The sequence below is a fragment of the Pantherophis guttatus genome, chromosome 7 (genome assembly GCF_059756535.1).
Source record: "Pantherophis guttatus breed Tessera chromosome 7, ASM5975653v1, whole genome shotgun sequence".
NCBI lineage: Eukaryota > Metazoa > Chordata > Lepidosauria > Squamata > Colubridae > Pantherophis > Pantherophis guttatus.
Window position 1 is genome coordinate 3,804,472 of NC_142069.1, and position 12,184 is coordinate 3,816,655.

The following is a 12,184-nucleotide window of genomic DNA, read 5'->3' on the forward strand; positions in this document are numbered from 1 at the left end:
GACCTCTGGACTTCAACTCCCAGAATTCTGGGATTTTGAAGTCCACAGGTCTTCAAGTTGCCAAGGATGGACACCCCTAAGTGTAAGGACTTCTGCCTTGGGCAGGGGGTTGGACTAGAAGACCTCCAAGATCCCTTCCAGACTTAGGGTTCTATGATTTCACTTGGAACACCATTCGAAGGACAGTTTCCTTCTCCCAAGGATATGATTATCCTCCTGCCCAAATTATGTCGATACACTATTTTTTTTTTCCCTCCAGTGGAGGCAAATTATCAGTCTGGGCTACATTAAGTGGAAAATCCTTATAATCAACATTTTAATTAGTCAAATCCCTGACTAATGTGCTACCCCAGAAGGGCCGCGCGTGCGAAAGTTATGCTTTTACATGTGTCTTCTTCCAAGTTACGGCTGCTCATTCAGATGAGAAGTGCCTTCTTGCCGCTTAAGGTAAACGATTTAAGTAGCTTTGGTTGAGAACAAGATCGACTGATGACGTTACCGAGTGGGGTAAGGAAACACAAGCACACAATGAAGGTCAGATGAAGAAGAACGCCACAACGACAACTCGGCCATTCAGTGGACAGTCCATCGGTTGAGGGAACTTGCTGTGGTCCAGAATTAGAGAAACAGAGAAAATCTTGAAGAACAGATATGGAGGCAGGATAGAAGCTTTGAAGGAGCTCAACCTCTGAGGAACAAGACGGACCAAAACAGGAGAAGGTTTGCAGCTCAGGGTTGAAACGAGGGGTCCTGGGTGTTCTCTGAGCTTGGTGGTTTTCTTGTAGACATTTCATGACCCAACTAGGTAACATCATCAGTGCAATGGTGAGTTGCTCCCGGTTCGCACCGGTTCGCAAGAACCGGTAGTAAAAATTTGTAGTAGTTTGGAGAACTGGTAATAACATTGGCTGGCCATGCCCCCCGAACTGGTCCGCTTACCCCGTCCACCTCATTAGAGGCTTTTTTTTTTTTTTACTTTTAAAAGCATTTTTTCTACAACCTCTTCGGCCGAAAAAATGCTTTTAAAAGTTAAAAAAAAAGCCTCTGATGATCGCGCGGCTCAGCTGGGATCGCCAGAGGCTTTTAAAAGCATTTTTTTCTGCAACCTCTTCAGCCAAAGAGGTTGTAGGGGGAAAAAATGCCTTTAAAAGCCTCTGGCGATCCCAGCTGAGTTAGTTGCCTGATTGTCAGAGGCTTCTCAAAGCATATTTTTCTGCAACCTCTTAAAGTTGTAGAAAAAATGCTTTTTTAAAAAAAATTTTTTATTGAAAATTATTAAAAAATACAAAAAAAAAAGTATAACAATATGGATAGAATTGCAGAGAGTAATATAATATATATAGAGTTTTAAAGTATCAATTTTCGCCTAGAGAAAGTACAGACCTCCATTAAACCAACTCATCAAAAGAAAGAAAAGTTTATCCAGAAGAAAAAATTCTCAACTGCCATGCACTGCTCCTATAAATATTTACCCACTTTCACATTAAGGTTAATATTTTCATTCTTCTTAAGATTTCTTTTTTTGCAGCCAAGCATACCACCTGTCCCAGCTCCTATATAACCCCGATTCTTGTCTATCTCGCAAAAGTCCAGTAAGCTTGTCTGCTTCTGCACAGTCCATGATCTTTGCGATTAACATAGCCTCCGATGGAGTATTTTTGGATTTCCATTCTTGCGCAAACGAGATCCTGGCTACAATGATGATGTGGAGAGCGAGATACCAATTAGATCTGTTTAAATTCTCTGGTTTTCATGCCTAGTAAAAACGTTTCCGGGTTCAAATCTATCCTACATCCTATGATTTCTAAAATCCATTTTTGAATTCTAGCCCAATGTTCTTTTGCTCGGGGACAGGTCCACCAACTATGAAAGTAAGTTCCCATAGCGGCGTTGCATTTCCAACAAAAATGCTTTTAAAAGTGTAAAAAAAAAAAAAAAAAGTTGGCCACACCCACCCAGTCACATTACCCCCCCCACCAAGCCATGCCCACAAAATAAGCCACACCCACAGAACTGGTAGTAAAAAATTTTAGAACCCACCCCTGCATCAGTGCTAGAAGGGAGGAGGAGGAGGAGGAGGAGGAGGAGGAGGAGGAGGAGGAGGAGGAGGAGGAGGAGGAGGAGGAGGAGGAGGAGGAGGAGGAGGAGGAAAGAAAATGGTATGGACACAATATCAAAAGGCTGAATTACTGCAACAAGCTCTACATGGGGCTAGTCATAATAGTAGTAGAGAGAGCACCAATGACCCCACGGTCCTCCTCCTCCTCCCTACACACCCGACCCCCTTCTAGCACTGATGACACCACCTAGTTAGATAATGAAATATCTGCAAGAAAACAAGCACGCTCAGAATACACCACGTCCCCACAGTCCTCCTCCTCCTCCCTGCACACCCCAACCCCTTCTAGCACCGATGATACCACCTAGTTGGGTAACGAAACGTCTGCAAGAAAATAACCAAGCTGAGAGTCCACCAAGGACCCCACAATAAACCTCATTTTCCGACTTCCTCGGCAAACCTCCAGATTTACCAGCCACCCCTAACAGGGGTCAGCGAAGATGTAGATTAGGACCGAATCTTATCAAGTAGTAAGACTGGGGTCTACTTTGTCAAACGCCTTGCTGAAATCCAAGTAAATTAAATGGATACGGATTAAATAAATAAAAACGATGAAATCAATATACGATACGGGTAGAAGTCAAGAAATCAACATAAAAACGGCAATCTGGGCATGCCAAGTACAACACGCCGAGGCCAGAGACGGGTTCATGTTCAGGCTCGCACGTTGACAAAGATGGAGGAGAACTCTTAAAAGCCGACAGCTGCTCCGGCTTCGGAGATCAATAAGCAGACACTTTAAAATGTGCTTTTAGCGTGGGATCAGAGAATAAATATGGATGATTTTATCTGGGGGTTTATGATGATGAATGGCAGGGCTACTGCTGGGCCCTTTTAGGCACATTTTGCAAGGGGGGTGGTGGTGTTTCTCCCTATCTGAATCTCAGCACAGATTATTTCTGTTAAATTTAAATTTATAGGCCACCTGACTCCTGGCAACTCTGGCTGGTTTGATAAAATTCCGCGAAAGGAACCTCTCGGATACGAGCCATGTTTTACACAACTTTGCAGCATCTCCAAACGCCGCCAGCCACGCGGACACGCTGGGGAGAACTCGAGGGGAAGCAAGAAAGCTGTTCATTGATAAAACGGGGTGTCTTCCTCTTTGACATCTTCAATGCCCCCCAAATATATAAGCCCCGTTTTGGTAATGTTTGACTGGTAAGTTCAGCATATGGGTGAGGATGGGTGTTGAATCATTTAAGAATGGTTCATAAATGAGTTCACAGTTAATTCCAGACTATGGAGAAGAAGCAACCATAAATATTGGTGCTCAGCCTCAAAAAAAACAAGAAAATCAAAATAGTTCTGCTTCCTACTTCTACTCATGCTTCCTAAATTATTAAGAGATCCTACCTCACTCTCTTCTAGCACTGATGATGTTATCTAGTTTGTTAATGAAAGGTCTGCAAGAAAACAACCAAGCTCAGAGGGCATCAAGGCTCTCACTGTCTCCTTCTCCTCATGCTTCTCCTCCTCCTCCTCCTCCTCCTCCTCCTCCTCCTCCTCCTCCTCCTCCTCTTCTTCCTTTTCCTTCTCTTCTCTTTCTCCTCCACTCCACAAACCCCTCTCCCTCCTAGCACTGATGATGTTATCCAGGTGGGTCATGAAACGTCTACAAGAATACCACCAAGCTCAGAGGGCAACAAGGATCTCAACATCTCCTCCTTCTCATGCTTCCCTTCGTCCTCTTCCTCCTCTTCCTCCTTCCCTTCTCCTTCTCCTCCACTCCACAAAGTAAGGTAAGGAGAGGTCTCCAAAAATACCACGAAGCATAGAGGGCATCAAGGATCCCACCGTCTCCTCCTCCTTTTCCTTTTCCTTCTCCTCCTCCTCCCCTCCTCCCTCTTCTCCACTCCACAAACCCCTCCCCCTTCTAGCACTGATGATATTACCTAGTTTGGTAATGAGAGGTCTCCAAAAATACCACGATGCATAGAGGGCATCAAGGATCCCACCGTCTCCTCCTCCTCATGCATCTCCTCCTCCTTTTCCTTCTCCTCCTCCTCCTCCCCTCCTCCCTCTTCTCCACGCCACAAACTCCTCTCCCTCCTAGCATTGATGCTGTTATCCAGGTGGGTCATGAAACGTCTACAACAATACCACCAAATTCAATGGGCACCAAGGACCCCACATTTAAACCCTGAACTACAGACACTCTCTTCCATCAAAAAGGCACATTGCCTTCAAAATTGGCACTTCAAAAGACTAGTCGTATCCGTGAAACCTGTCCGCTTCCCTGTTCAGTGCACCAAACACAATATTTGCCAGAAACGCCGACATATTAACCAGTGTTGCAAACTTGTCATCTGGGTTTATTTTGGCTTTCTTTGCAAACAAGTGGATTCCAATTCCTCTCGAGGGAGAGGGAGATTTCTTTTTGAATGACGTTTATTTATAAAAACTGTCCTACCTTGCAGCTCTCCGCTCCGGCTGTAAAGTTCCCTCCTCTGTTCCTGCAGGTAAGTGCTCATACTGATGGCATGGGAAGATGACTCAAACCTACAACGAAACGTAGCACACGATGGCACATCGCTAGCAAGCAAAGAATGCTCTCTACTGCTGACAGAACAGAACAGAACAGAACAGGATATTGGAATGAAGAACAGAACAGAACAGAACAGGATATTGGAATGAAGAATAGAATAGAATAGAATAGAATAGAATAGAATAGAATAGAATAGAATAGAATAGAATTTGGAATGAAGAATAGAATAGAATAGAATAGAATAGAATAGAATAGAATAGAATAGAATAGAATAGAACAGAACAGAACAGAACAGAACAAAATAGAATAGAATAGAATAGAATAGAATAGAATAGAATAGAATAGAATAGAATAGAATAGAATAGAATAGAATAGAATAGATATTGGAATGTAGAATAGAATAGAATAGAATAGAATAGAATAGAATAGAATAGAATAGAATAGAATAGAATAGATATTGGAATGAAGAATAGAATAGAATAGAATAGAATAGAATAGAATAGAATAGAATAGAATAGAATAGAATAGATATTGGAATGTAGAATAGAATAGAATAGAATAGAATAGAATAGAATAGAATAGAATAGAATAGAATAGAATAGAATAGAATAGAATTTGGAATGAAGAATAGAATAGAATGGAATAGAATAGAATAGAATAGAATAGAATAGAACAGAACAGAACAGAATAGAATAAAATAGAATAGAATAGAATAAAATAGAATAGAATAGAATAGAATAGAATAGAATAGAATAGAATAGAATAGATATTGGAATGTAGAATAGAATAGAATAGAATAGAATAGAATAGAATAGAATAGAATAGAATAGAATAGAATAGAATAGAATAGATATTGGAATGAAGAATAGAATAGAATAGAATAGAATAGAATAGAATAGAATAGAATAGAATAGAATAGAATAGAATAGAATAGATATTGGAATGTAGAATAGAATAGAATAGAATAGAATAGAATAGAATAGAATAGAATAGAATAGAATAGATATTGGAATGTAGAATAGAATAGAATAGAATAGAATAGAATAGAATAGAATAGAATAGAATAGAATAGAATAGAATAGAATAGAATAGAATAGGATATTGGAATGAAGAATAGAATAGAATAGAATAGAATAGAATAGAATAGAATAGGAATAGAATAGGATATTGGAATGAAGAATAGAATAGAATAGAATAGAATAGAATAGAATAGAATAGAATAGAATAGAATAGAATAGAATAGAATAGAATAGAATTTGGAATGAAGAATAGAATAGAATAGAATAGAATAACTTTATTGTCACTCTGAATGTACACTAATCGGCATACATTAAAACGAAATTTTGTGGCATACAGGTCCCAAATCCCTTACCAGTGCCATTATAACTTTGAACAGCCACTAAATGAATGGTCATAAGCAGAGGTGGGTTTCACATAATTTTACCACCGGTTCGCCGCGCATTGAAAATCTGAGAGCGTGCATGCTTTCTGCACATGCCCCCGGCCTTCCGTGCATGCGCTTTGCTTGCAGCTTAGAAAACGTGACTAAATAGGACGGCACAGGGCCGGGGCAGGTGGGCGGGCCCACCTGCAGGTCACCACTACTGGTTCGCCCGAAACGATCCAAACCGGCTGAATACCACCACGGGTCGTAAGTCGAGGACTACCTGTAATGGTTTTCTTAGCAAAGCAAATTCAAATACTCCCCACGTTGCTTTAGAGGTAAGAGAAAGCCAGGCTTATCTGCAACTTTCTAGATTGTTCTCCCAACTCCCAACAAAAAGAGCCTTGGTAGTACAGTGGTCTAAAGCACCCTGTTATTAAGACCAGCTGCCTGCAATTACTGCAGGTTCGAATCTCGCCAGGCTCAAGGTTGACTCAGCCTTCCATCCTTTCTAAGGTAGGTGAAATGAGGACCCAGTTTGTGGGGGCAATAAGCTGACTTTGTATAAATATACAAAAGGATGAAGGCTATTGCTTAACGCATTGTAAGCCGCCCTGAGTCTCCGGAGAAGGGCGGCATATAAATCAATTTTTTTTAAAAAAAACAAACTCAAACAAAGCCCCTTTGTGCAGATACAAAAAACTGTTTCTCTTCTTTGCGCTTTGTTTTTGTTTTTTTTAACAACCTGTTGTGTTTTTTGCAATCTGCTTTTGCCGTTGGTTCTTGGCGTATTTTATCCAGGCTCTATATTACAGGAATCGTCCTGGAGTGCGTTGAGTTTTTTTATCGACACTGCTCGTGGATTTTTATGGGGTTCTGTTTTACATAATGCAGTAAATCCTAGCTGGCGGGCATTTAGTAAATTTCAACAGATGTGCCGGTTTGGCTTTTCTGTACCGTAATGTTTCAAAAAAAATTTAATTAAGCGGCAACCTCATTGGCAGGAAAAAATAAATAAAAATAAAAGGAAGCCGGGAGAAGAATTAAAAAGTCAGATTTCAACTCAAGTCTGAACAATTAAGGGAACTGGGTATGTCTGGTCCAACGAAGAGGAGGCTTACGGGAGACAGGAGAGCATCCTGCAATCGTGGCAGGTCCTGTCCCAGAGAAGAACGGGTCAACTTATTCTCCAAAGCACCTGAGGGCAGGTCAAGAAGCTTCCACCAATCTGGAAATAAGGAGGAATTTCCTGACAGTGAGAACAATTAGTCAATGGGACATCTACGGAGATTCTCTGTCATCCAGGTCGTGGTTGTCCCAAAGGTGCTTTTTCAAGGGGGAATTAGACTTTCTGGTTTTTCTTTTGAAGATGTTTCGCTTCTCATCCGAGAAGCTTCTTCAGCTCTGACTGGATGGTGGGGAATGGATGTTGTGGCCCACCAGCGGCCTGCGCGGATTGTGGCTGATCCCGACCACGAGGAGGCTGGTGTGGGGTTGCCTCGCGTCGGACAGCGAGGAGGCTGAAGAGGATGTGGTGCCAGAGGCAGAGACTCAGCCAGGGCCTTCAGAACCTCCAGAGGCTCCTTCAAGTGGAGAGAGCGAAGTGAAGGAGCCTCTCCTCAATGCTCGAGCACGCAGGGCTGCCAAAAGGCAGGAGTGGCTACTCAGGAGGATGAGGTCTACTTGAGAGTAAGGTTTAAGGATAATTGGCCACTCCCTTAGCCTATTTAAGTCGCACACAGTAGTAATTTCTTGCTGGAAACAACATGTAATTATTACAGAGCATTTTGGAGAGTGAGTGTCTTATCGTATCTTGTCTTCTGGGCTGGTTGCCAACCTTTGCCGGACTTTGTTTATTCTTGGTACGTTATAACTTTGATAAGGACCGTTGGTGTGTGTCACAATCCTTGGGAAGCCGGAGCTGGGGCAGAACAATGGAAGAATTTATACTCCTTGCAGACAGCCGGTCATTTGCATTCTTTTTAGAGTTGTTGAGGCCACTTGGGAGGTTTTATCCGTGTCCTCAGGGTCACACCTGAGTGGTGCAAATGGGTGTGGAGCCTTCGTGGAACTGCTGGAAGGACTGTGTTGTAGACTAGGTGGTGTCGTATCCCTCTCCCTCTGTTGAGGGAGGGCTGTTCAATGTTAACCTAAATGCCTCTTTGACCCCCTCTTTCAAACCACTGGTCCTCTGTGTCCAGAATCTGGACTTTGCTGCCTTCAATAGAGGGCACTGAGAAACCTCCAAGCGGCCTCAACAACTCTCAGGAAGAGTGTGAATGACCAGATGACTGCACGGCATAGAAATCCTTCCGTTCTCCACCATTCGGTCAGAGCTTAAGGAGCTTCTTGGATGAGAAGCAAAATGTCGGAAGAATAACAAGAAAGTCCAGGTACCTCTTGGAAAAAAAAAAAAACACCTTTGGGATACTCGATGGAACAGCTCGCCTCCTGGGCTTATGGGTGCTTCATCACTGGAGGTTTTCAAAAACAGACTGGACAACCATTTTGACTAGGATGGGACAGGGCAGTGATGGCAAAGCTTTTCGGCATCGAGTCCCCAAACCGGAACATGCGTGCGCCGGATTGCCAGAAACCCGAAGACCAGCTCGCCGGTGTGCATGAGTGTGCTGGCCACCTGGTCTTCATGCGCGCCTGAGCACCAGAAAGACAGTGCGCGCCGTCTATCTATCTATCCTATCATCCATCCATCCGTCCGTCCGTCCGTCCGTCCGTCCATCCATCCATCCATCCATCCATCCATCCATCCATCCATCTATCTATCTATCTATCTATCTATCTATCTATCTATCTATCTATCTATCATTAGCTAGCTACCCTTTCCCCCCGAAAATAAGACATCCCCTGACAATAAGCCCAATTGGGCTTTTGAGTGCATGTGCTAAAATAAGCCTCCCCCCAAAAATAAGCCCTCTCTGAAAATATTTAAATGCAGAGCTGGAAATCAGGTATGAAGCGGAGCCCCATCTTGCTTCACGCGCCCCAAAATAATGAGACTTCCCTGAAAATAAGGCTTATTTCGGAATTCAAAACAATTTAAGACAGGGTCTTATTTTCGGGGAAACACGGTATCTAGCTATCATCTAGCTAGCTAGCTATCTCACTATTCTCTCTCTCTCTCTCTCCCTCCCTCTCTCTCTCCCCCCACCTACCTATCATTAGCTAGCTATCTAGCTATCATCTATCTATCTAGCTAGCTAGCTATCTCTCTAATATCTATCTATCTATCTATCTATCATCTAGCTCAGGGGTGGGCAACTGTGGCCCTTTTACAGCCTGCGGACTTCAACTCCCAGAATTCCTGAGACAGCCAAGCTGGCTCAGGAATTCTGGGAGTTGAAGTCTACAGGTCATAAAGGGACCATATTTGCCCATCCTTGATCTAGCTAGCTATCTCTCTATTATCTGTCTGTCTGTCTGTCTGTCTGTCTGTCTGTCTGTCTGTCTATCTATCTATCTATCTATCTATCTATCTGTCTGTCTATCTATCTATCTATCTATCTATCATCTAACATCAGTCTGTCTGTCTATCCTATCTATCTGTCTGTCTGTCTGTCTGTCTGTCTGTCTGTCTGTCTGTCTATCTATCTATCTATCTATCTATCTATCTATCTATCTATCTATCTATCTATTGTATCTCCTGCCTTTATCATATGTATAAATAGGTTACTTTTCTCAACACCTGTCCTAACTCTGAATAAACGCTAAACGAATGGTTGTAAGTCAAGGACCATCTGAATGTTCTCATCTCCTTCCCAATTCCAACCCTCACATTTTCTAGATTTGAGTTTTCACCTTTTTTGAGTCTCTCAGGCAAGGAACCTCCCCGTCTGAGGGGAGACATATAGATACATGCCCTCAAAATACAGGCAGTCCTTGATTTATAACAGTTTGTTTAGTGACTGTTTGAAGTTCCAATGGCACTGAAAAACAGTGACTTATGTCCATTTTCACGCTTACCACTGTTCCAGTCATGTGATCAAAATTTAGACACTTGGCAACTGACTTGTACTTATGACAGTTGCAGTGTCCCTGGGTCACATGACCCCCTTTTGCGACCTTCTGACAAGCAAACTCAATGGGGAAACCAGATTCACCTAATAATGGTGTTACTAACTTCACGACTGCAGTGCTTTACTTAACGACTGCGGCAAGGAAAATTGCAAAATGGGACAAAACTCACTTAACAAATTTCTCACTCAGTAAAAAAAAATTCTGGGGTCCATTGTGGACGTTAAGTCGAGGACTAGCCGTAGAGCAAATGAGTGGGCTCTCAAAAAAAGAGAAGGAAGCACGGAAGACTTCAGGACTCTTTTCCACATCAGACACAACTCGGGGGTGAAAAAAAAAACAGAGCTGCACCTACTTGAACAAAGAGGTTTTGGGCCTTTGAGGTTTCTTTTTTGCAAAAAATGCCGCAAACTCCCTTCCGGAGCTGGCGTAGCTCAGCTGAGCTGAAGGCTCTGAAGAGGCGCGTGTGTTTTTCATGTCCAGGTATTCTGTCAGCAGCATCTGGAAGAAAGAAGAAGGGAAAAAAAGAGAGAGTTTCAACCCAACGGAATCCCTGAAAGGCCGATATCAATAAATCACACTTTAACTGAACAGGAATGCGGCTCAGCTGAAAGACGGAGGTGTTTTTGGACAAAGGCGGTAAATTCTTGCCAGTAGAAATTGTCATTTTTTAAAGCTGTTCCAGAAAACAGGAACGTTTTCGGAAGTGAATGGGATCTTTGGGCAGGATTCAATCACCCTGAAGAAGAGACCCTGTGGGAAATTCAAGAGATTGTCCCACAAAATGTAACAATGCTGATTTTCTACAAATTTTTTTTAGCATTGTTATGTTTTCCTCCTGGGGAAGAAAGCTATGGCAAATCTAGACAGCGTACTAAAAAGCAGAGACATCACCCTGCCAACGAAAGTGCGTATTGTCAAGGTTTTCCCAGTTGCAATGGATGGCTGTGAAAGTTGGACCATAAGGAAGGCTGAGTGCCAAAGAATGGAGGCCTTTGAACTCTGGTGCTGGAGAAGACTCCCGCGAGTACCTTGGACTGCAAGGCGATCCAACCGGTCAGTCCTAGAGGAGATCAACCCTGACTGCTCTTCAGAAGGCCAGATCCTGAAGAGGAAACTCAAATACTTTGGCCACCTATTGAGAAGGAAGGACTCCCTGGAGAAGAGCCCAATGCTGGGAACCATGGAGGGCAAAAGAAGAAGAAGGGGACGGCAGAGAACGAGGTGGCTGGATGGAGTCACGGAAGCAGTTGGCGTGAGCTTCAATGGACTCCGGAGCATGGTAGAGGACAGGAAGGCCTGGAGGAACATTGTCCATGGAGTTGCAATGGGTCGGACACAACTTCGCAACTAACAACAACAACGTTTTCTGGGACAATATCTAGAAATCTCTTTCTAGAGATCCTTAAATATGGTACTCGCTTCCGTGGGAATCTGACCTCTAGCACAGAGTTCCTTGAAGTTTTTCATCTCAAGACCCCTTCCCACTTGTAAAAATGATGGGAGGACCCCAAAACAGCTCTTCTTTGGGTCCCATTGCTCTGTATTTACTGTATTCATATTTATTTATTAATTAATTAGACTTGTATGCTGCCCATCTGGCCTGGAATACATTAAATTAAAACGAACCTGTTCCATAAAATAGTAATGATAAAGCATGCAAAAATAACCATGTTAAACCCGTGACATATTAAAAGAAATGAAATATTGATCAGGGGAAAAAAAGTATATTTTTGACAAATGAAAAATAATAGGGTGTTTTTTTTCTTTTATCCTTTTGAAAAAAAAATATTTTGGTGGTTTGTATTTTAACTGTCTTTGAATAAACTAAATAAGGTAGTCCTCAACGTACAACGGTTCATTTAGTGACTGTTCAAAGTTACAGCGGCACTGAATAAAGGGACTTATGACCGTTTTTGATAGTTATAACCTTTGTAGTATCCCCATGGTCACGTGATCAAAATTCAGCGGCTTGGCAACTGATTCATACTTATGACCGTCGCTGTGTCCCACGGTCACGTGATCCCCTTTTGCGACCGTCTGATGAGGCAAAGACAATGGGGAAGCCGGATTCACGTAACAACCGGGTTCTAACTTATCGACTGCAGGGATTCATTTAACGACCGTGGCAAGAAAGGTCGTGAAATGGGACAAAGCTCAC

At 42.6% G+C, this 12,184-nt stretch overlaps 1 protein-coding gene across 1 annotated transcript in view; it reads right to left on the reverse strand.

Moving 5' to 3' along the window:
* EXOC4 (exocyst complex component 4) overlaps positions 1-12,184 on the reverse strand; it is a 358,562-nt gene that overhangs the window by 209,072 nt on the left and 137,306 nt on the right. Inside the window, exons 8-9 of the mRNA XM_060687047.2 lie at positions 10,379-10,524; positions 4,533-4,621 (exon numbers count right to left, since the gene is read on the reverse strand). Of these exons, the coding sequence (XP_060543030.1) occupies positions 4,533-4,621; positions 10,379-10,524 (235 nt within the window). The remainder of the gene's footprint in view (positions 1-4,532; positions 4,622-10,378; positions 10,525-12,184) is intronic.